This window comes from Lissotriton vulgaris, chromosome 7, assembly GCF_964263255.1.
Source record: "Lissotriton vulgaris chromosome 7, aLisVul1.2, whole genome shotgun sequence".
NCBI classification, from domain to species: domain Eukaryota; kingdom Metazoa; phylum Chordata; class Amphibia; order Caudata; family Salamandridae; genus Lissotriton; species Lissotriton vulgaris.
Genome location: NC_141695.1, coordinates 957,791,025 through 957,815,531, shown reverse-complemented (window position 1 = coordinate 957,815,531; position 24,507 = coordinate 957,791,025). Strand labels below are relative to the sequence as shown.

The 24,507-nt window shown below is 42.8% G+C and overlaps 1 protein-coding gene across 1 annotated transcript in view; it reads right to left on the bottom strand.

The window, feature by feature from the left end:
- The window catches only part of LOC147702816 (gamma-aminobutyric acid receptor subunit alpha-1), a 536,635-nt gene that overhangs the window by 62,512 nt on the left and 449,616 nt on the right, over positions 1-24,507 (bottom strand). The window contains exon 8 of the mRNA XM_086931399.1: positions 18,479-18,631. Within this exon, the coding sequence (XP_086787525.1) occupies positions 18,479-18,631 (153 nt within the window). The remainder of the gene's footprint in view (positions 1-18,478; positions 18,632-24,507) is intronic.

Sequence of the window (24,507 nt, the reverse complement as noted above, 5' to 3'; positions counted from 1 at the left end):
AGAAAAATTCCGTGCGAATCCATGGCGAAAAGGAGTGCAAATTTAGCTCTGTTAGTTCCCCAAATAATTACGATCAAAAGTATTGTTGCGTACTCCGACGTGTAATTGATAGTGTTACCATTATTTGCAATTCGATTTCAATACTCGGCTGTGTTTACTCCTTCTTTCCTAATAACTCCATAAAATGTGTATCTGTAAACTGCACGTCAGGAGGATAGAGAAGTATCGATGGATGCTGTGCAGGGTGATGGGTCACTGCAGAGGTGCAGGATAAGTGGAGGGAAGATCATAGGGTTAGAAGGAGGTGGACAGGTCTTAGAAGGGCAAATGGATTGGTTAATATGGTTCAGAGTGAGGGCATTTTCAGTGCTAGAAGAAAGTCACTAGTCAGGAGATCGAGGGTTTAGGTCAGATATTATAGACGAATTAGGTCTCCAGCAGGGAGACTTATTAAAGATTCTACATCACATCAGAAATACGTGACCCCAGGGGAAGGGGGGATAAAGTGGACAAATTGCGAAACGTTTTCAGGAAAATATGCTTCAGCTGTCGTTTGAGCGAAATTTTTTTGCGAGGTATTTCTTCATGCTCAAAAGCCGTTGAAGCCGTTTGCTGAATGTGTTTTTCATGCACTTTCTACAACTATGCTGCTAAACTGTTAACCCCGTGCATGCTACCAGGGCACTTATGCAGTTTTATAATTAATGAGAGACTATTTTCTGTTTAAAATAGTCTCCAAAGTGCAAAATGATGCTCCCCCACCCCCCTAAAATTATTCGAGATATGCAAAGCTCTACAATCGGGATTTACGCGGGATTGTGTTATATCATATAGTATTTTTTGGGTTAAAAATGTAACAAGTATAACCATCTGTTACATCCTGCTTTTCCTCCCTCTTTGTCCTTTCTTAGTGTTGGTGTCTGCTAGTCTATGTCATGTCTCTGTGATGTCATCCAAGATTCTACCTGTTGCTGTTCAAGGGATTTATCAGTTACCTGGAGGCTGAGCAGGAGGTTATCTGCTCCTGGTGGGGTTACAATTACATCTACTTATATCTGTATTATTAACTTAACCTGGAACTAAGCTACAACAAATCAAACCTATTATATAATACTGGATTCAAGGACTTTTAATTGTTACACCATCTCATAGAACAATTATTATTTCGACCCCTCCCTCTTTGGTGCCAATCAAATACAAAGCTCCTCCAACATGCCACTTACTCATTTGTAAAATTTCTGAGAAACTTCCACTTCTATTTACTAGCACTACTAAAGTTGTCCTTTCTGATTTCAGTTGACACCAGCATTAATAACGTTATGTAGTAATTGAGCTTTGTACAGTGAGACATGACGGTTTCAGGACAGCAAAAAACGTTTGTGACAGTCGGTTTACTCTCATCGTTTGTACATTAGACTAATTCTTTGAGGAGGTGGTAAAAGAGTAATTTTCGGCTTCGGGGATTCGCTTGCTCATGAACTCAACATGGCTGCATAGACCATTCTAGCACAAAACATAACCAAAAGGCATCTATACCTCCTCTTTCAACACTTTGCATCATACCACTACATTGTTCCTGGTATGTGGTGTTTTAAAACTATATCAATTAATTCTATGAGGTTTCTCCAAACAATGTTACATTTAAGCACATATGTGAGGGATGGCAGGACTTATATTAGCAGAGTTGAATGTTGTGGAGAACAGAAATCAGATTTATCAAATGATAGGCCTAAATCCAAACTACGTCATCTGGTTAAGCAGAAAGAATATGTGGTGAACGAGGAACTGTAAAAAGTCAAGAGCAACCATCTGATGGATAAAATCAAGACACAGTTCAAGCCAACAGTGGGCACTTATTCAGGAGCAGTGCCAATGTTCGGTGATCTCTAGAGGTATATACAGTGGAGTTCTATGTGTTGTTTTGTGCATTGGTGTAATTCAACAACAGAGGCAAAACATTCTTGCAAGACAGCAGACCCTAGAAGTTAGAAGAATTGCATTAGCTTGAATGGAATATCTTTTCTTTTCTCTGTCCTCATCCTGAGAAACCATTTGCAACGTATTGCAGTAGTTTGCTTTGGCATCTCTTTTTTCATAAAGACAAATATGCCTCCCTTAAAGGGATCTGCTCTATCAGTTTACAATTTGATTACTATGGTACACACAATAGTCTGTTATTCAAAATACAATTTTGCAAATCCACCTTTACTGCAGCGTCACTGCAGATTTTTCACTTTTTTCTGGATCCTATTTTTGTTGGCTTCATATCTCTGTGCATGTTACCCCTGTGATACAGCAGTAAGGTGCTTGTACTCCCCCTTTAAACATGGTTACTTTGGCTTACCCCAATTGACATACTTAAATTGATTATAAGTTCTTAGTTTGGTATAGAAAATTGGCCTAGGTCTTGGAAATTAAAGTCCACCTGGGCCTGCAGAATTTATTGAGTCATTTACAGAATTGACCTATAAAACTAAGTTTCAAGCCTAACATGTGTAGCTTGATGTGTAGCCTGACTACAGCAACCTAAAATCCTGCTGTGAAACCTGACAAATGAATCATTTTTGCCAAGTGGGAAACCCTAAGTACACCTTATTGCCCACAATAGGTAGGGTAACTAATATTGAAAAGAGGAATATGTACAAAATTATACTTGGCATGTTCCTCCAGTGACAAGCCTCCAGAGGATATTTTTACTGACACAGTTGTAGCTGGATTTTTGAAAATGTAAATAAAAACATTATAAACTTGAATCCATACTTTTTGACAGGAGAGGATATTAAATTGCCATTCAAAATCTACTTTTTCATAATGATTACATATCCAATTAATTGGTAAAGTTAGATTTTCAATAAATATTTAAGAAATGTAACTTTTAGAAATGTGTTTTTTTTCCCTGCATGGATCTCCTGTCGGCTAATTTGCATTAGCCAGCTAGATTCTGCCAAGCCACTGCTTGACTGTCATGAGGTATGAAAACTGATCCCAGAGCAGAAAAATGGCCTTGGCCTGGAAACTGGGAGATGGGAGTCTGCCATGTAATTTTAAATGGCTCAGGAAGAGCTGTTGGGGTAGGTAAGGAACATTATTAACTTGAAAAGGAGCAGAAAAGAGGCCTGCCCATTCACAGTTTAGTAAAAGGAGAGACCAGTGAAGGAGAACATTGTTGATCCCCAGATACATTGTAGATACCCTGCCACCATCCCAATGGGAGGGGGGACCGGCCCCATAACCAATTTGGGTCAACTTTGGAGGAGGGGACTGCTAATTTCCCTAAACACACCCTCTGCAGTGACACAAACAGATGTGCTGCAAAAGTGGGGAAGGTTGCCTCCAGGAACTGTTTCAGCATTGGTTAGGGAGTGTTCAGGAGTCACCACCCATCCACTGGCAAGTGAAATCTAAAAAGCAGGCACCATACCCACAGCTCCTATCAATACTTTCTGGAACTGCAAAGATCAGATGAAGACTAGTCCAGCTGTCTGTGCCCTATGGGACGTTCTAATAGGCTACAACCCGCTCTCATTTGTATTCAGGATTGCAAACTCAACTGCAATGATCAGTGGGCTGACCTTCTGTGTTGCTGCATGGAGGCAACAAGCTGGAAAAAAGTGACAACTTGGCCAGTAACAACTGGACCCAGACCGACCCCTGGTGGTGGCCTCTGCTGGAGTGAGTCCCAGCCCCTAAGTGCTGCCCTTGAGGTTACTTAGAAATGATCCGTAGGAGCTGCTCCAGAAACCCTGCAAAGATGATGCTTAGAAAACGTTTGAACTTCCAAGACCTCTGGAGTTAGAGAGTGTCAGTGGAATCTTGCAGAAAAGGTATCTGATATTAATGCAACTTCGTTGGATGCAGTTTCAGGATGGCCCAGTTAGAGGTTTATGAGCTCCATAAAATTGACTCAGTCAGAAAATAAAATCTTTGGCCGGGATGAACCTGCTTTGTTAATCCGACCTGCGCTCCATCAATCTAGGCCTGAAATTGCACCCAGGTTCCAGTCTACCACACCCATTGTCTATTATTGGTGGTTAGTGCTTTTTGGTGCTATTTTCAGTTACATCTTCACAAATTCATATGTCTGGCTCCCTTTATTTGATTTTTGTGACTTTAAAAAAAATCTACTCTGTTTCTTTCTTTTAGTTTGGCTTAGTATTTCTGTTTTTTAATGTTTTGACTTTATTGATGTTTTATCGCTGCTTAAACATTTACACATTGCTCTAAGTTAAACAGTCTGCTCTTCACCATAGCTAGCAGGGGGTTGCGCTTTGGTTAATTTTGTGATTTTTGGGGTTCACCTTCACAAACTATATAATTATTATTGAGGTGGGTGACAGTGCACCCCAAATATTAATCCACATTCTTACATATAACCATTTGCTTTTTTCATCTGCAACAACATCTCTAACTTATACTAACTGTTGACGACCAGCAGCTAAGACGTGGTAGCCTAAGGATGAATCCAACAAAAACTGTCATTTTTGTACAAGGAACTCTGCCATCTTTGAGGCCTACTGACTTCTTGCCACCAGCTCTAAGAATGTTCCCTTCTCTTGTACTTCAAATAAATAACAAGTTTGTAATAATATCCAAGGGGAAGGCATACCGAGATAGGCAGGGCCGGACTGGGAACCAAAACCGGCCCTGGCAAAGTGCTCAGCCGGCCCCCCCTCCCCTCCACCCGAGGGGAGGGGGGCCGGCCGCGCTCTTTGCCAGGGCCGGTTTTCGGCCGATTTTGTTACAGGGCTGTTTTTGCTGCAAAAACGGCCCTGTAACAAAAACGGCCCCCAGGGGCCCCCAACCGGCCCCTTCCCGTGAGTCCCACCGGGGGATTGCAGATAGGTATTGACTGGGGTTGAGTCATAGAATTTTGAGGCAAAGCAGAGGGTCCTACTCCCACTCTGTCAATACCTACTTGGGATTCACGTACTCCTTGGTAAATATTTTATTGTAAACAAGGCCTTTAATATTTGGGGTGAAAGTTACAAAATTGTTTGTTGATTTGTCTTGAGGTGACTAGTTAGGTGGAAGTTTACAAACAGAACTACTGCTGGATTGTTTTGGTGATAAGGCTCCACCATTTTTGTCCCACTGAAATGTGTATTGTAGTGGAAGCCTGGTTTTGAAGATTACAAGTTGCTTATTGAAAGGATGATAAGAGATTTTAGTCACAAAATAAAGCATCTGTTGTTGGTCACATACTCATTTTATGAATTGTAACGTCAGTTCACCATTTGAGAATGCTGACCTTGTGCTGGGATTTCAATAATCATGTTTGAGTGAAAATGTTTCTCATATAATGTGCTCATGGAAATGACGATAAGTTTTCCAGAAGTTAAAACCAGGACAGATTTTCCACAAATTCACAAATATTTTCCTCAGTCATGAAAGGAAAAAGTCTGATAAAATATGTACTTCCCACAGGGGTAGCAGTCTGTCAGCTAATTTCTCAGTGTTCTACTTCAGCATCACCACTGAGTTCCAATGAACAACTAAAGTTTTAAATTCATGAATGATGAAAGTGTGGCACAGCTGAACAACCTGTTGCCAGAATAGAAGATGCAGAATTGTAATGTTCTCCAGTAAGTGAGGGAGGCTGAGTGAAACACACTTTCAAATGCAGCAGCAGGCCCTCGAATATTGAACATGAATAGTTGGGACATTTCCATATGGGACAGATTGGGAGTATTATTCAGGGGCTTTGCTTTCTCCATAGAGTGCTGACGGTGATGCCGCTCACTCTAGCCAGAAAATAATACTGAAATAAAGGCTATCTATTCATCCCGGAAAACTTAGTGAAAAAAGGCTTGCGTACTGAATTTGATGCTGCTCTTCTGGTAATGAACCTTCCTTGCTAAGGCCAAATGTCACCAGTTATCAGGTCTCTTTTCTTGATGACAGTGCAGGAGTGGATTAAGTAAACATCTTTCTGAACTGCCCATCAAGCTATTCGCCTGCTCGGCCCTGCAATTCTGTACGAGAAGATTAAACTGTATCACACAACTCAGAACCAAAACTAAATCTGAATCTGGTGCAAAGGTTCAAGTAAGTATTCTTTAAGCGTATTTGTCATTTCAGCATAAGTACAAGCTCTGGAAAGCCTTGCACGTCTTACTTTGTGAATCCTATGCTCCTTAAAACCACTAAATATAAAAAAAAGCATATGTGGACACGTTTGCCTTTCTCTGCTTAAAAACAGACCAGCCATTACGACCTTCCCACGGGCTTCATCTTGTAGGGATCTTGGATGAAATGCCATTCGATCTGGTGTCCTGCATTTGTCGTTTATTGTAAGGATCAAAGCCTCATATCAGGTTTTCAACAGGTGTATTTGTTTTAATTTGATGTGCATAAAGTAAATGTATGTGTGGTTTGTTGCAGTGAAGCACTTTTGCAAATGACATGGATCAAATGAAGGGTATTTACTTAATTCTAAGTCATTATCAGTGGCGCACAAAGCATGCAAGAATCCTGGCTTCGCCTTGCTATCCTTTAACCTCCTACTGTATCTCCGAGTGCTTGAGTTCTATTTTTCTGCTTAAAGCTTGGTAACAGACTAATTTCCAGTAAAAAAACCTCTCTACGTTCAGACTGGTTTCCCGAGCTTTTACAACCAGTCCATATTATAGATGGATGCATAAAAACGTGAGCCCTAATTGAGAAATTGTGTGGTCCACGGTACTGGTCAGGGCGATAAATCTGCATTCAAAATGTACATTATCATGTTGTAACACTGCACCAGTACTGTAAAGCTGAGTTAACCCCTTCGCTGCGGCGGCTATTCTGCCGCAGCGCTAAGGGGGTAGGGCGGCCGCGCGGCGGTCACGTGCTTGTGACGGAACCGCTCCGTCACGGCACGCGGGTGAGCTGTGCTTGTGACGGAACGGTTCCGTCACGAACGTGCCTGCTCAATGGAACGCGCCGCGCAGGCGCGAAATGAGCGCCGCGCAGGCGCGCCGTGCAGGCCTTGACAGAACGGTTCCATCACAAGCACAGCACACCCGTGGCTTGTGACGGAGCGGTTCCGTCACAAGCATACAAGGGGTTAAATCTCATGGAATGGGGAATTGCTGTGTGGGGCCTGAATTACCAGTCATAAATCAACACCAAATTCTCAGTCCTGTCGGGTTTCACACATACATTTATTTACCATCTGTCCTGAGCAAGTGGTCCATGAATACAGGGATGGAGAGAGGAGGTGTGTAGAGTAAGGGAGTAAAGGTGAAGATAAGGTCAGGCAGGGGGAAGCATTAAATGCTGCACCTCACCCCCCCCCCCCCCCTCCCCCCCCCCCCCAAAAAAAGGTAATCAGGGGACGAGGCTTGAGTGCTGCTGCAACCAAAGCCTTATGTGACTTCGCCGGGCAGACTTATCGCCCAGTAAAATCAGGTCCAGTGTTTCAACACCAGAGAAAACCTGGCGTGGGACCGGCAGCCCACTCATGATGAGGCAGGGCAGAATTCTCTACATTATTTCTGCCACGCCTGAGTGTTAATAAGTGCATACATTTTATCCACACGCTGCTTTAAAACTATATTTCAAATGCACAGATACAAGGTAAAAAACATACTCAAGAATGTATTAAAGCAAGACATGGTTTCCTCTTGTGGCTTGTCTTCTAATCAGAAAAACACGACGGAATAATGTCCTTGCGTTTGCTGCTAAGTGCTAAACTAATAATTTCGACAATGTAATTCACAGAACAGTCACAAAGGATTCCAGGTTGAATAATATCTCTGCACATTTGTAATAGACCAGGTCAACATTTTAACACTAGCCCATGACCCATCTGAAATTGAATACTAAATGGAAGACAAAAACAATATAAACTGTAATCCTTATAACTTGTGCTCTAGAGTATATCTATCATCTATCATGATTCAAAGTTAAAAGTATCTGCTTTTTGTTGTTTGCTTAGCTGAAGGCTATCATCTACTAAGCATTTTGCTTACTGCCTCAGTCAGAATCAAGCGGGGAGTAATGACAGAGTTTTGCCTCTATTCCATCGAGCCGCAACAAACTAGGAGCTATCAATGCTTTAAACAGTATAGGATCATGGGTTACTCAAATTGTTCTTTAAAAGAACATCTTGGCAGTGGGTGCAACCATGGATTTTGACAAGAGATTAGGGGCCAAACCTGTATCTGTATTAAAGACGTAAGAGAATTGCAGGTGGTTGAGAATAAAATCTTGCACAGACTTTTTGCTGTTCCCACCTGCACCCCTTCGTTCGCAGTGCATGAAGAGCTGGGCCTGGGCTATATTTCTGACCTTATTGCAGTTTCAACATTAATGCGCTCGTTGAGAATCTGGTCAAGTCCTGTTCCTATTTTAAAATGTAAACCAACATGTCCTAGAGGACTGTGTCGCACTCAAGGGGGCCTTGAATATTCCTTGGCTAGGTTATGGATCAGTTGAGGAAGATAGGATGCCCTGGTTTGTTTATCAACCAAGACCACTACGCCACATTGATATGAGGAATATCAAAGACAATATATAATGTTGAGCTCAAGCCCACAATGACAGCCTACTTGTCGTTTGTCAATAATATTCATAATTGTTTCCTGATGATCAGATTACATTTTATACACTGGTTTTTAGCAGTCCCCAAAGGATTGTCAAAGTCAGGTGCTTTAAAGCCATGTCCTTTTAATAATTTTTCAGAGTAGGACACCATGCACATCATATTTTTCTTAGATTTTTATGGTACGCTGCGGAAAAAATGTATCCTCCTTTCGGTAAGGACCAGCCAATTTGCACAAGTAAGTCCTGCTCTGTTGTATTTTCCCCATGGTCTGCTTTGGGGTTGCAAGCCTTCTGTCAGGAGCCCTAAGACAAAGGATGAAGCTGTTTAAGGATTAGAGAGCTCCCATTTGTTTCAGCATGTGTGGATAGAACTTACACACACTTAATCATGGTACTCATAATGGACAACTCTGTTCCTGTGAATGAACTGACACTTCTGCACTTTATATGACTAATTTGTAAACCCCTGATTCTTTGAATCTGTACTTTTCTTTTAATGTCTTGCCCTAACTTGGCCCTTTAACAATTGGCATTTGTTGTTTTTTGTTAGAAATGGGGGCCTCTAGTTGGCAGAGGTAGGGACCATTCTTCCTAGTCAGGGTAAGGGGATACACTTCTAAAATAACCCCTGCTCACCCCCTTGGTAGCTTGGCACGAGCGGACACACTCCACCAGGTGTTGGCATAGCTCTGAAAAACAGGGACTGAAAATATGCCCTCCACCATTGGAGTCACACAGCCCCACAAGGGTGCTAACCAAGCTACCCTTTGCCTCTCCATCCAGTGCCTCGCACAAGTACCCCACACCACTCTCCTGAGATTGGCAAGTCAGTGTCTGACTGTCTCTGTCACTCAACCCACACTCTTCTGGGTGGTCTCCACACTCACACATCAGGACTTTTACCATGGGAGAAACCCCTCTCCCTGCACCTCTCATCTAGAGTCAGTATAGTGTTCCTCCAACCACTTGGAACATTACCCCTGTGCCAGTTCCCCAAAACACTTCAGGGACACTGCACACCACTGGAGCCACCTCATAATCCTGAACCCCCTGGTGTATGTCAACCCCCTCTTTCAAGTCAAGCGCCACATCTCTGGGTGTGTGTACTGCTCCCTCAGCACTAGATAGCCCATTTTTGCTGCCACCATCTGAGCTGGACTCCACCTCCAGGTCAGCCAAGCTCAATTCCTGAGCTACACATATTTATATTTCTTGGGCTAAGGCCCTCTTGGTCTCAGCCCTCTCGGGCTCCTCATCAAGCTCTCTCAGCCTCTGCTCGCAAGGCAGAAGCCCTTCATCTTTCTCTGTTTCTCCCTCACCTTCAGAGAATTCCTCCTCCTCAGACTCATCTGATAGTGTTAGCCTAAAGCGTGGCAGTTCATACTGAAATACATCGGACTTTATATCCTCCCTGGACATTCTGTTCACAGGCAGCCCCCTTTCCTTGCCGAACACACGTAGCTCCCTCATCGTATACATGAACACGAGCCAGAAGTCAAGTTACATCTTGTCAAGACTTCACAGGTGTAACAATTAACCAGAGTCTCAGTATCAAAAATACTCACAGGAGGACACCAGAAAAGAGAAAAAGATAGTATGTGGTTGTGTAATGGTCTGCACTCTACTAGTATTGCACACCAATCACTGTATGTAAGACACAAATACAAGTCCAAATTCTCATCGCTGAACACCAATGTTAGAAATAGGGGTCTCTGTGTGGGTCTCTAGTTGGCAGAGGTAGGTACCTTTGTCCAAGTAGGGACCCTTCTTCCTAATCAGGGCAAGGGGATACACTTCTAAAATAACCCCTGCTCACCCCCTTGGTAGCTTGTCATGAGCAGACAGGCTTATCTCAAAGGCAGTGTGTAAAGCATTTGTGAACACATACAGTAATACAGTGAAACACTACAAATGGACACCAGACCAGCTTAGAAAAATAAGTAATATTTATCTAAACCAAAACAAGACCAAACAACAAAAATCCACAATTCAGTTATCAAGATATGACTTTCAAAAGGTAGAAACAGTTCTGTCCATAGCAAACTATAGATGCAACACTTTCAACACAAAGTACCTTGGATGCATCACAGTCAGAAACAAAAACAGCCACAGAGAAGGTGATGCGTCTATTAATTACACCCAGGGAAGGTGTTTTGTTGGTTCCTTATACCAGGCGAGGTGATGCGTCGGTTCCGTAGTGCCATGCAGGGGAGATGATGCGTCGGTTCCTTACTGAAGGGGAGATGATTTGTCAGTTTCTAACTTTACAGGGAGGTGATGCATCAATTTATTACTGTGGCCCCTGTGTTCTTGTAGGCTTGTCACCCAAGTACGATGCGTTGCGCACTGGAGGTGAGGCATCATTTTGCGATGCTTCGCGTCGTCCGGCGTCGGTGCTGGGGGCTGTGCGGCAAGGCTTTGTCACCCGTTTGACTCAGCCCGGCTTCGAACCACCCGGTGGCATTTACAAGAGGCTTTGCATTGTTTTGTGATTCTTTGCACCGGTTCTTGCAGAGAACAGCTGCAAAACCCACTTCTGAGGCCTTTTGACTGCAGGAGGCACCTCAGCAAGGGTAGGACTACAGATGGCAGAGTCCAGCAATGCCAGCAGTGTTGCAGGAAGTCTTTTATGTCCCTGAGGCTTTTTAATAGGAGGCAAGCTCTATTTCAAACCCTTGGAGATCTTTTTTCAGCAGGGGACACAGCACAAAGCAAAGACCTTTGTCCTTTCATTGGCAGACACATCCACTGCAGGCCAACCCCAGACAGCAATGAGCACAACAGTAGTATTCCTCCACAGTTTCCCCAGCTCTTTTCCTTAGCAAAGGTTTCTCTTGATTCCCAGAAATGATCTAAAAGTCTGAGGTATGGACCCTTCTTTGTATATACAAACATCCTTTGGTCTCTGAAGGCAGAAAGTGTCTGTACCCAGGAAAAAACAGTTCTGTCCTCAGTGGTGCAGCTTCCTGGCAGGAGGTGGAGACTGCATTGTTGAAGGCAGACCAGGCCCATTCAGGTGAAAGGAAATCTCCTCCCAATACTTTAAGTGCTGCCCAGGTCTATTCTCCCCAGCCCTGGCTCATTAGGCTCTCTGGAGCCACTGTCCCTCACCAGCCCCTGTCATCCAAAAGCCCGACAGGCAATACACAAACCTAGCACAGGCACACTGGATGGTTAAGTAAGAAAATACCAACTTTCTAAAAGTGGTATTTTCAAACACAGAATGTAGAAATTACCCTTACTAAAAGATGCATTTTAACATTGAGTTCAGGCATTTCAGACTTTGTTTTTCTACCCTGTTCCCAGGGGTAAATATGTTTATAAGATGTTATAAATAAACTCCCCATTCTATTCTTTGGGAGCAGGTAGCTTTGCGATAGTGAAAAGCGAAATTGGCAGCAATTCACTATCAGGACATGCCACACACATCAGGGCATGTCCTACCTTTCACATACAATGCACCTTGCCCACGGGGATACCTTGGGCATACCTTAGAGGTGACTAACATGTAAGAAAAGGGAAGGTTTAGGCCTGGCAAGTGGGTGCACTTGCCAAGTCTACATGGCAGTACTAGACTGCACACAGGCTCTGCAATGGAAGGCCGGAGTTACATTTACAGGCTGCTTATATGGGTGGCACAATCAGTGCTGCATGCCCACTAGCATCATTTGATTTACAGGGCCTGGGCAAACACAGTGCACTGTAATAGGGTCTGACTAGTAAATCATATATGCCAATCCATAAACACAATTTCTACATAGAGAACATGCACTTTAGCAGTGGTAAAGTGCCCAGAGTCATAAAACCAACAAAAACGGATCAGAAACAATGCAGGAGGAAGGGAAAAAGTTCTGGGATGACCCTGCAAAAAGGGCCAAGTCCAACAGTTTTTATTTCTGTCAAATATATATTTATTTTATTTGCGTGTTTATATAGCACTAGAATCACTCCCGGGGGAGTATCTCCGCGCTTCGACCACTGCGAAACCCTTCCTGGCTTCCCTGAGAGATGGTCCCTTAATGGGTATCTCCAGGGTGAGACCAGGCATCCCCGGCGGTCTGGTGGGGCCGTTAGTGAAGATGAGGCAAGCTAATGCCCAGAGTTGCCGAGTGTGATCGCTGATCAGAGTGGGCACCGAGGCGAGAGAATTATCGAGTCCGCTGACCCTGGTCCAGAAACCTGCCGCACCAGGAATTGAACCCTGGTCCTGGGCTGTCCTCTGCTCTCAGGTCTGCTGCCTCTAACCAGTGAGCCACACTACCTCACAATCGGAAATTAACACGCACTAATGGTTTCTTTTTAAAACCTTGGTATTCTTGATTTTAAGCATTTAAGTTTTATTAATGTGCTTTCATGGTCTATATTGGCAGAATAACGAATTATTGACTATGTTTTTCTGTCTCAGTCATTCAGCACAATGAGCAAAGAAATTGTACAGCTCAGCTCGGCATACTGATATCTATGACCCATAATCTGGTCCCTAAAGGCTTCAGGCATGTTCCACTCAAGTGCCCCCTTTCCAAAATAATGCTTTGTGGAAGTTATGCAGCTGTAGACCTAGTGTTTTAGTGGAATGTCCAAAATCTATCTTAAGTCTAGCCTACAGAAAGCTCTAGGCAAACATACCTATAGTATTCAAGGGAGCTTTAGAGTGGGCATTGTGTATATCACTTGCTGATGATTCATTGACTTTACTGTCTGTCTCAATTCATTGTGACTGATTTGATGGATTTTTCCCCTATTATTTTATTTGCCCTGCCAAAGAACGTTTTGTTCTCACTTTGCCCTTATTCTTTAAATGTGTCCTTCCACTGCTGATGGCAAATTATCACTGCAAAGCATGAGAAACTCATTTTTCTTCTTCTTTCTTTCCGTGCCAGTGGTCCTTTACCCCATCCCCTGTTCTATTTCTCAAAATATGATGCCTCTAGAAGCTGCTTGTTCCACCAGCCCCTTCAGTTTTTCACGCTGTTTTCCACTGTATCAGTGAGGTATAATCATAAGATTGTTTTAGAACCATATAGAGGTAGTTAACCATGCATAAACACAGGTGCGCATCTGTGATGGCAATCTTTGAATGCATATATATTTTTAATTTCTATAAAAACATTTCAAAGATAGTCACCAAGAATGTATGCCCTGTGGCCTTCTTACAACAGCTGTTCTCAAATTTTAAGAAAAAATATTATATTGCTGGTTGGCTGCTACACTTACAGAAAATCATTTCACCGTGGTCACTGTGAATATGTGGTATGCGACGAGGTCTCTTTTAATGGTGTTTCTTTAAGTAGAGAAAATTAATTACAAGTTTGCTGCTGCGCACGAGTGTGCATTGACAGCCATCTTTTTTACTGTTTTTCTTAAACTTAAAGAAAGACATTACAAGATGGCTGCAACCCATGCATGCACACACACTGCTGCCATTTCCCAATGATTTTTCTTAAATTAAAAGAAAAAACACTGCAAGAGAGCATCTGTGATGCATGTGCACGCAAGGGAGCTATTGGGGGAAAACATGCATTGGTGAGAAGTATTAAGTTTACTTAGCCTATCTTGTTGGTGTCACCTGCTGCCTGCTGCATCTTGGGAGTAGAGGACCCCAAGACTACCTGTCCCATTCCCCCCTGCGCCCGCTGCCACCACTGTCATCCCGCCAGCGCCCAGAGACGCTTAAAAGCAGTGAGCGGGGTCCCGCTGCGTGGGAAGCCTGTCTTGTTGGTATCACCTGATGCATCTCGGGGGTAGAGGAGCCTGGGACTACCTGTCCCATTCCCCCTGCGGCCGCTGCCACCACCGTCATCCCACCAGCGCCCGGAGGCGCTTAAAAGCAGTGAGCGGGATCCCGCAGGGCGGGACATGCGCGGCCCTGCCCGACCCAAGATCAGGCCCATCTGTGCCCATCAGTGGCAGGAAGAGGCCGGACGGGGCCAGGTCTTTTGGCCCTTAGACCACGGACATTTACTTATTTTTGCTTCCTCATCTGTCCCTGCATTAGTAAGTACTCTTTTTTTTATACAAAGCGACATGCCGGCAATTCTGAAATCCCTGGCGGGAAGGCCGCTATGCCTAGATCCATGTCTAATTCCACACTGGACTGTTTTTTATTGCGAGCGGCAAAGGCAATTGATTTGGAGATTGAGGTTGCTGAGCGGCGGCTATCAGTGGGAGGATGCCCAGCTGGATCGGCCACAGAACCAGTCTCAATGGAAGTTCGGACCGCTCAAATGGTGGAACTTTGTCAAACAAATTCTGTTCACCTGAGTAGCTCTGTGCCCAATCTCCATCCCCATTAAGCAGTCCTGTACAAAACCTCTAAAATCGCCAGTATGTGAAACCATGGGGAAAAGGAAGAAAAAAGTAAAACATACGGAGCCCAAAAGGTGCACACGGACCAGGTCAAAGAGACAGTCTCAGTACACAGGCCCAGAAGCCCCGGTATCATCCCTATAAGAATCAGCCACAGTGAACGGCACTAATTTTCTATCGTCAATTCAGCCGGTAGCAATCTCCCAACAATTGACTGTGGCGTTAGTTTCCTTGATAGAAGAGTCGATTTTCTAGAATTTCTTTACCGATTATAACTAGATTAGATAAGCTAGAGTCTACTGTGACACTTAGGGATTTAAGAGCAGGGGTAAAATCTAACTTATTGGTTGGAGGTCTTGCTCAAAGGGTATTCTAAACCAACAAGAAGGGTCAGCTATTAAGCGCAACACTCAACCACCTTGTCTTGTGGATAAGGCTCTCCCTAGAAACCCAGTCAATGCAGGAGAACAGAAGCAACAAGGGTCTGCAAATATTAATCAAGTGATAAATATATGTAAATCCCCAAATCAAACTAAGCGTGGCCCTTCATCCACAGCTACAAACAGGAACGATGTATGCTTAAACCAACCAACACGTTTATTATTGCCCCACAAAAATGGCCCAATTAACCGTGATGATAAAGTTACCCTACATCTCCCACTAATGTGCTGTCCCTATGTTGTCATTCTCACTAATGTTCCTACTCTGCAGGAAAATCAAACTGAAACACAACTTTAACTTAAAAATAAAACCTGCCACTGGCTTCAACAGAACACAAATTTTCTAAACTCTGACCATCAAGATTTTCTATTCATGAGACGAGTTAGGTTGGTGGGACTGTTACGCAAGTCATTTCCTGGAGATTGTATTGTAATATATTGCAGATCCCCAAATATTGCTAGTCGACTGCTAGGATGGGAATCCCACTCAAATATCCAGAGGTTGGGCAAAGCAATTGTGGTCCAGCCTCTTGGCTTCATTTATAGGCATCTTGAAAATAGTGAGAGAAAACATGTGGCCTATGCAACGACTCCCATATACCAGATGGACCCCCCCTTTGGAAATTCGAAACAGGTATCAGCTCTTGAGTACCCTGTAATCTCAAGAGTGACTATCCAGAGCACCCTCAAACCTTACAGGAGAAACTTCTGATTTACAGTCGGCTGTCACATCTTTTCCATGTATCAATAGTGATCTTGGAATAAATTAACCTGCAACAAATAGTATTCATTCCGACTCCCAACAAACGTCCCGGGAGTGGGGGGGGGGGGGGGTTTATTTGCAACTTTGGGCCTACTCAGGAACTCTTAGACAACTTCTTGGATTTGAAAATCATAACTTGGAATGTAGCTGGTATTAAGACCAAGATAACCGATCCTGTAAGCAAATGGACAGTTATGCCTCTTGCAGGAAACCTGGGCAGTAGGACGTGTCCACAGGGTAGGCTTAACCACATATAGCACTGAAGACAAACACTCGGCAGCTGGTCGCCCAGCTGGCAGCCTGTTAATCTGGATCAAAAACTCAATAGCATGTAAAATAAAGGTTTTAAATATTAATTCAGGTGAGATACTCGGGCTAGAATTATCATTGGGCAAGGAGAATGCGCAAGTCAGACTCTTTAACATCTATAACCAGGTGACTAGCCTCTATAGACCTTCGGTGACAATAACAACTCTGACTAATTTCCTTGACTCAGCCATTGGGAGTCACCGACTGATAATCGCCGGAGACCTTAATACAACTTTGAACCAGCTGGCTATATACAGGATCTTGTCTCTGCGGAGGACACTGCCAGGAGTTCGCTAAACTTACGATACCATCAATCAAGAAATGCACTAGTGTGGGCCAACAAATTTTGTCACTCATTATTGCATATGGGGTCAGAGCCTGCTGGACACACTACGATAAAGGAGCGTGTCATACCTTTAAGAGGGGTGCCTCTAAGACCCGGATCGACTATATACTTGTCGATCTCAATCTTTGGCCTAGTGTCAAAGATATGGTCATTTTACCCCGGGTTGACAGTGACCACAATGATTTGTCTCTCACGTTGACTGGTCTAGCCTCATTGTATGGCCCCCCTAGGAGTGAGAGTACCCCGATCATTACTACAAATAACAACAATAGAAGAGTCAAGTGCCCCCTTATTTTAGCTTATCCAACTGTGCTCCTCAAAATATATACAGAGGTGAAGCAGACTTTAATAGACCTGAGTATACCTACCATAAGGCCAGAAGTCGTTATGACCACTTTTTAAAAACTGATTACAAACTTAAGACCTCTTTTTTATAAAAACTGTACTCGACTCAAGAGGAAAACAGCCCCCTGGTTTAACAAAGCTTGTAAAAAACTAGGGATGACATATTTGAGGCAGTGAAATGGAAGTCTCCTATAGATGTACAAAGCTTCAGAAAGTCTTATAAATTGGCACAAAATATGGCAAAAAGGGACTGGGAGTCTGAAAAGTGGAGCATGCTTTTAGAAACTGCAAAACTTAAGAACAGCCAACTTTTTTGGCACCTGCTGCCGAAGGGGTCATCAAACAGATAAATAGAAACAGACTTCCACATTCAGCCCCATGTGTGGGAGGATTACTTTGGGGACTTTTTTGCAGATCAGGGGCTCAGTTATGACTTAGGCACATATGTACTGTGAGGATCTTAGAATATTAGATGGAGACAATATCACAGTAGATGAAACCATTTCGGGCCATAAATTTGTTGCAGAGTGGGAAACCCCCGGACTCAGACAAGCTCCCGGGTGACCTGTTTAAAGCTGAGCCTGTTATATGGGTTCCCCTGCTTCAAAAAGTGTTTAATAACATCTTGCATCGCCAACTCGGCGATGCAGTGAGTGCAAGGTAAATGGTTTTATTTATTTGTTTACTTGCTTTACTCGTGGGCATCGTATGTCCGACTCCACTACCCCCTCACTCTGCCCCCCCGCCGCCCCACAGCAGTCCCACTGCGAGCTGCCACTGTTAATACCCAACTGGTAAATTTGTTTCTTGTACGCCCCTAGTAAAGTGGTATCCATTGTAACCAGGGCTTGTAAAATAAATTTTACCAGTCGGTCTGTAGCACTGATTATGCCACCCACTTAAGTAGCCTTCAAAATCATGTCTCAACCTATCATTGCAGCCTGTGTGTGAAGTTTAAATTTGCATTTTCAACCTAACAAAATAAACTGGTTGTGTGGCCTAAACCTATCTTTTTAAGTGTAGGCACAGAACAGCCCAGACAGCAGGGTGCAGTGTATTTGAAATGTTGGACATGAACGTTTAAGTTTTGCATGTCCTGGTAGTGAAAAACTCTTAAATTCGTACCTCTGCAATAGGATAACACTGGGCTACCTTATTTCATTTAATAAGTGATAACTACAGAAAGAGATCAGAATTTTAATTGAAGTGTTTCATTGAACTTTGTTAAAATGTGCAGAACTTGGTAAAACATTTTCTTCATCGGTTTCCATTTCAGACACAGTTTTTTTTAAATCATATTAAAACTGACACAGTTTATTTTATCTGTCTCCATGATATGTTTCATTATATTGGATTGTTAAAAGTAATGAACACCACTGTTAGGGGTATCGAAATCAAACATAGACTGCTATGATCTTTTTTTCTGAATTGAGTCACACTTACCAAATACAGTTCTTGCTGGGACAGATTCTCTGTTGAGCCAGAAGGAGACTTGGGATAAAATCACTGTCATAATGCATGGGAGATATGTCTGAATGACAAAGTAGCCAATCTTCCTTTTTAAATGGAAGTGCGTAGTCATGACCACATATTCACCTAGAACAACAAAAAGACACATTCATACTCCCAGAACTCGAATGCGGTAGACAATGGTCATGCAAATTACTATGTCAGTCCACAATAAATGCCTGGTGCAGTGTACATGTGATATATTTTTCACACTACATTCTAAATGTCTTCTTTTAGAATTTGTTTGCTTTAAGAACAGCAGAGTTCAACATTGCATTTTAGCTGGCATAATGGGGAAACATCCTAATTTTTTCAATTTCATGGTATTGTGATTTTTTTAAATATTTATAATTACTCTGGACAAAAGTCAGCAATTTTCGAAAGAAGCCCCAACCTAAAATTCAATCTGCACTTTTCTTTTTCAGGAAACAAGCACAAACATTATTAAATATGATGTCATATAGTTCATGTGTGTTATCAATACCTCACAATTAACATTCCTTTTATTTCCTCAAGGGACTTTAGGAATCCTGGTTACAGACACATGGCACTTAACAGGAATGCATATTATGTGAGTGCATAATTGAAGATTTAGCCTGTTTTTCTGTATATGTGAGTATTTGTGAAGAAGCAAAAACTCTTTCTTGAAACAATTTTTAAAAATAAATATTACTGTACAGTCTCATATGATCAAATTTTGCTTAATCAGAAACTCCAAAATGTTAAGCGTAACAAAGAATAAATCATTAACTATTACACCTCAGAAACTGGACCTTGAATGAGGAAATGACTCAAGTGTGCCGTTGTATTTTATAATGTTTTTAAGGCTGCACATGACCTGGTAGATAATGTTTGAAGAGTGAATATATTTTTCATTCTATATGATTCTTGTTAATGATTTATAGGTTTGTAGTCTCTGCATGTCACTGGCAGACATCCATTATGGAATGGTATCTATTATCCTAATAACGACCATTACAGCTGTTTTGTATGTGCTATATCTGTCAGCCTTAGCGTGGTCTTCCTCCAAGCATTTTGACTTCACCCCTCCTATTTTTGGCTGATCTAGTTTGGATGGCATTGGGACTCTCTGCACTTCATCACTGCTAACCATTGCTAAAGTGAGGGTGCTTTCTCCCCTAAACATGGAAGAATTGGTTTATACCCAACTGGCAAATTTAATTCACTTGTAAGCCTCTAGTAAAGTGGTACCCATTGTAACCAGGACTTGTAAATTAAATGTTACGAGCGGGCATGCAGCTCTGATTGTGCCACCCATTTAAGTATCCTTCGAAAACATGTCTGAGGCTTAGCATTGCAGCCGCTGTGTGCAGTTGATATTTGCATTTTTGTCAACCTGACAAAATAAACTGGTTGTGAGACCTAAACCTTTCCTTTTAATACATATAAATCACCCCTAGGTTGGGAACGAAACAGCCCAGAGATCAGGGTGCAGTGTATTCAAAAGGTTGGACATGAACTTTCAAGTTTTGCATGTCCTGGCCGTGAAAATCTCCTAAATTCGGTTTTCACTACTGTAAGTCCTACCTCTCCAAGAGAATTAATACTGAGTTACCTTATTTCATTTAATAAGTGATCATGTTTAGTTGGCAGCCAGTAGACAGGTCATGTTTAGTGTCTAGAGAATCACAATTTAAAGCTCTCTTTCATGGTAATGCTAGAATTTTAGTAACATTTCAAAAAATGCCACTTTTAGTAAGATGGCTTTTTATTATTCTAACCATTTGGTGTCTGCTGCCTGTATCTTGGATCACATTACTAGTGTTGGTTGGCAGCTGGTCTTTGTATATAGCTCACAGACAGTGAAACAAAGAAAAGCTAGGTGTTAGCAGGATGGGCCACTCTGAGTTAACCAGGAGGAGCAGCTGTCGCCTACCATAACTGCACATTACATAGACCCTACCTGGGAACTCTCACATGGGATATGACACCAGTCTATTATGACCCAAGACAATCTGGGGACAGCAAAGAGAGGCAGGAAATCCCAAGCACCTCTGGGAGGTGGAAACCTCTAGATGCTTCTCCTACTTCTAAGTGGGGAACAGGTACAAATATTGAACCTCAGACCCCCAGCTCTTCAGTACAATCTGGACCTGTGGAAGACTCAGAAGAAGTACTGCTGTACTGCTCTGCTGCAAGAAGGACTGCCTGTCTGCTGCCCTGCTGTGTTGCCCGGTTGCCCTCTTGCTTGAGTGAAGGACTGGACTTGCATATTGAACCCAAGACCACCAGAATGACTCCAAGGGCTAGTTGGCTGGCCCCCTGATCAGAAGCCACAGGAACACAACAGACTTCCTCCATCTTCTACCCACACCTGTATACTGCCAGCTGTGAGTTAAACCCTCCAAAGTGATGCCACCCCAGACATGGACCTATAAAAGAGGGCTTGAAGGTGCTCCACCAGCAATAACTGTGGTCCCCGCAGATCCAATGCATTCGAACAACAGCGCGATGCACCACTGACCAAAATCTCTGCATCAGAGTTGATGCACAATGCATTGCCTCACCAAATGCTGCATCAGGAACGCTGTGTGGTTTGTGTCCGATGCAGGAATTTGGAACGTCAACTTCAGCTTTCCAGACACTACCACTGTGCAACACATCCTCGATGCAGGGCTTTGCATTGCACGCCTTTTATCCTTGATGATAATGGAGGACTCCACATCACAAGCCCCATAGCTTCTTCACACCCAGCTGGTGTGCAACACATCTTAATGCAGGACTCGACCAGCGAAGGCCCGTGTAGGGCGTGCCACCGGGCGGTGACGTGGGGCTGGGGAGGGGCAGGGTGAGGGGTGTAAAGTGCGGGAAACTGATGATTTCAGGTAAGTAATGGAAAAAAAAGAATTTCGTTGCACGCGCTGCATCGCCAAATGCAATGCAGCGCGTGCAACAACATTTGTTTTATTTATTCTTTTCGTTACTTACCTGAAATCGTCCGTTTCCCGCATTTTACACCCCCTCACCCTGTCCCTCCCCCACCACACGTCCCCGCCCGGGGGCACGCCCTACACAAGCCGTAGCTGGACTTGGCATCACAAGCCCCTCGCCAAAGACATCCTCGACGATGACAAAGGACATCGCATTTGAGCTTCTCAGCTCCTAGGAATTGCAGCTACACAAAGCATCCTTGACACAGGACTCCACATCGCTCTGCAACCAGGGTTTAAGGTACTCTTGTTCAGCTGCCCTAAGTGGGTCCATGTAGCTGGCCCATGCTCCATCGTGGTCAGCCTGAACTTGTGAATTTGTCTCGGTCTGGCATGACCTTATATCTACAGTTGGTGCTTTGTGCTTTTTGTTGCTAATTTCATTTACATCTTTAAAATGACATATTGCCAGTTCTACAGATTGGATTTTTGTTGTTCTGGTCTTAAATTATTCATTCAAATTTTACTCTATTTGCACTTTATTTTTATTAGTTGATGTGGGATTTTTCTTGTGTTGTGCTTCACTTGATCACTGTTTGAATTCCTGCATAAATACGTTACACATTGCCTCTAAGTTAAGCTTGAGAGCTTTGTGCTTCTATCAGTGTGCTGAACACAGGTAATTTAGGATTTGCATATGACTTCACCCTGAAAAGCATTGTGATTGCTGCTTGAGTATGGTTTCACCCCCCTGAACCAGTAACCCAATTTGTTACAGTATGTTTAGCCTTTTTTGCTGGAACTAAACTCTGCATGAAGTAAATCTGTTGACTTTCTCTAATGAACATTTATTTCTATAGGATTTTACTCAAAAACAATAAAAGAAAAATAGAAATTTGCAAAGTTTCTGAAGCACTTCTTAAAATTCACTGAAATGCAGTCACATCATTTCTTACGGATTAATAATTAAAAACTGTGTGGAATGATTAAAGAGGAAACCCGAAGCATGTTGCACCAAAACTACTATCAACCCATCCCAATTAGATCATTCCAAACAGACAACTTAAAGTCAGACTGTCTCTTCTCCCACCTTCACCCTCAAGGTAGTCCCCTCATCTTGCAAAGTGTTGACCAGTGTCGTATTTGCCTAAGGCAGCACTCTTGTTAAAAGTGGTTTGATAGTATCCATACTGACTTTCCAATGTGTTGTAATAGAAAAGGTACTCATTGCTCATCATGCTAATGCTACCTTAAGAGTTGTGTCAGGAAGTTGCCTTCCTACTGTCAATGCACACATTGTGCAAACATTGCTGTTTGATTGATGTTATTATGGACAACATTGAGGTTGTCTGTCCACACCAAAATGAAGCACATGGTCACATCAGTGAGCATGTCTTCAGACTCCTGTTCTACCTGAAAGACCAGTTTTGCAGCGTGGGTGTTAATTTTCTTGGCAGAACTCTCAGACCTACAACCCATGTGGGTTTTTGCACAGTCTAAAGAGCTGTCATTCAATGGGCCCTGTCTTACACAGAAATGAGTCCAGTGCCATCCTCAAGCATCTGCATTTCTCTCCAGCCTTGGATACATGGCATTCCTCAGGATTAATTAATGCTATCCAGTTTGTATAGAAATGTAAGCAAACGTATGTTTCTCTCCACTGGTAGTTTCTTCCTTCTGGTTCACCCCCTTGGGAGATACTACAGGCATGAGCCTGGATTGAGTTTGTTTGCAATGCAATTATGGAGTCGTTGATGGCAATGCCCCAAAAAGAGACCAACTAATAAAACAATGAACTGTTCATCAAGAGGTGCCATATTCTTCTAATTGAACACACCTTTCAAATTCTCTGTATAACCCTGCAGCCACAGCTGCTAAATTTGAATGAATAAATCCAGTTTTATTTCTAAAGAAACAACAACTATCCCAAAGGCTTCCCAACATTAGGTATCGAGCTAACAGAAGAATTAAGAATGGACTAAAGAAGTTTGAAAAGCCGTGTTTTTGTGATTTGATGTGTTAGTGTATTCTGCAGCTTATTGGTTAGAAAAGAGAAAGCACTTCCTCCTTGTCTGGAGCGTTTAATGTGGGAAATTATCAGTAGAAGAAGATTGGCAGATAACAGGGCACATCTGGATACACAATGAAAGTGTTTTCAGCTTATGTAAAGTGCGCCAAAATCATGAATGCTTTTGGGTGTCAGGCATATCCATAAAGGTAGCCAGTGTAATTCTTTAAGATAGTACTGATGGAGGTATGGTTGGTAAGCTGAAGTAAAAGTTTGGCTGCTGTATTCTGAATCATATGAAAATGTTGTTTCTGGGTTACTAAGTAGAGGACATTGCCATTGTCTAAACATGAGACAATTAATGCTTGGATCACAGTCTTCCTTGAGTCCTCCAGAAGACAAGGCAGGATTTTCTTAAAGATCTCAAGTTATTGAATCAGAAGGCCATACTCTTGTTAATCTGTGTAGAGAAAGTGGTTTTGGTGTCAAAGGTGATGCCTAGATTTAATCCTGACTCAGCTGGGTTGGGGCATTCAGTTTTAGATGGTTCTGTTTCATCCATGTATTATTTCTTGACATATATTAGGCAAAACAATTCTTATTATGTCCTAATTATCAGCTATGGACACTATAATTTGAGTGTCATTGGCATAAAATGAAATTTTGGAACCGTAATCTGACTATGGCTGCCAAAGAAGATGTGTATGTTTAACAGTGTAGGGCTTAGAGAAGATCCTTGGGGTACTGAGCAGCAGCTAGAAAAAGGAGAGGATTAAAATGGAAGAAGGTTAGGATTTGTATATGGTCTAATAAAAGGAGACAATTGATTTATGCCATTGCTTAATTATTTTATCACTGCCCATTCGAGTAAGTAGAGTAGGTTGGCAGGCAATATGTAAGGTGACTGATGAGTCTGAAAGGTAGAGAGTGGTCATTCTCAAATACTCTGTTATATCAATGACTGCTGATTTTGTACTATAGCCCAGCTGCGGCCAGAGGAGGGAGTTCTGGTGGGGCAGGCAGGCGGGGCAGGGGAGGGCAGGGTGGGGGGTGATAAACACTGG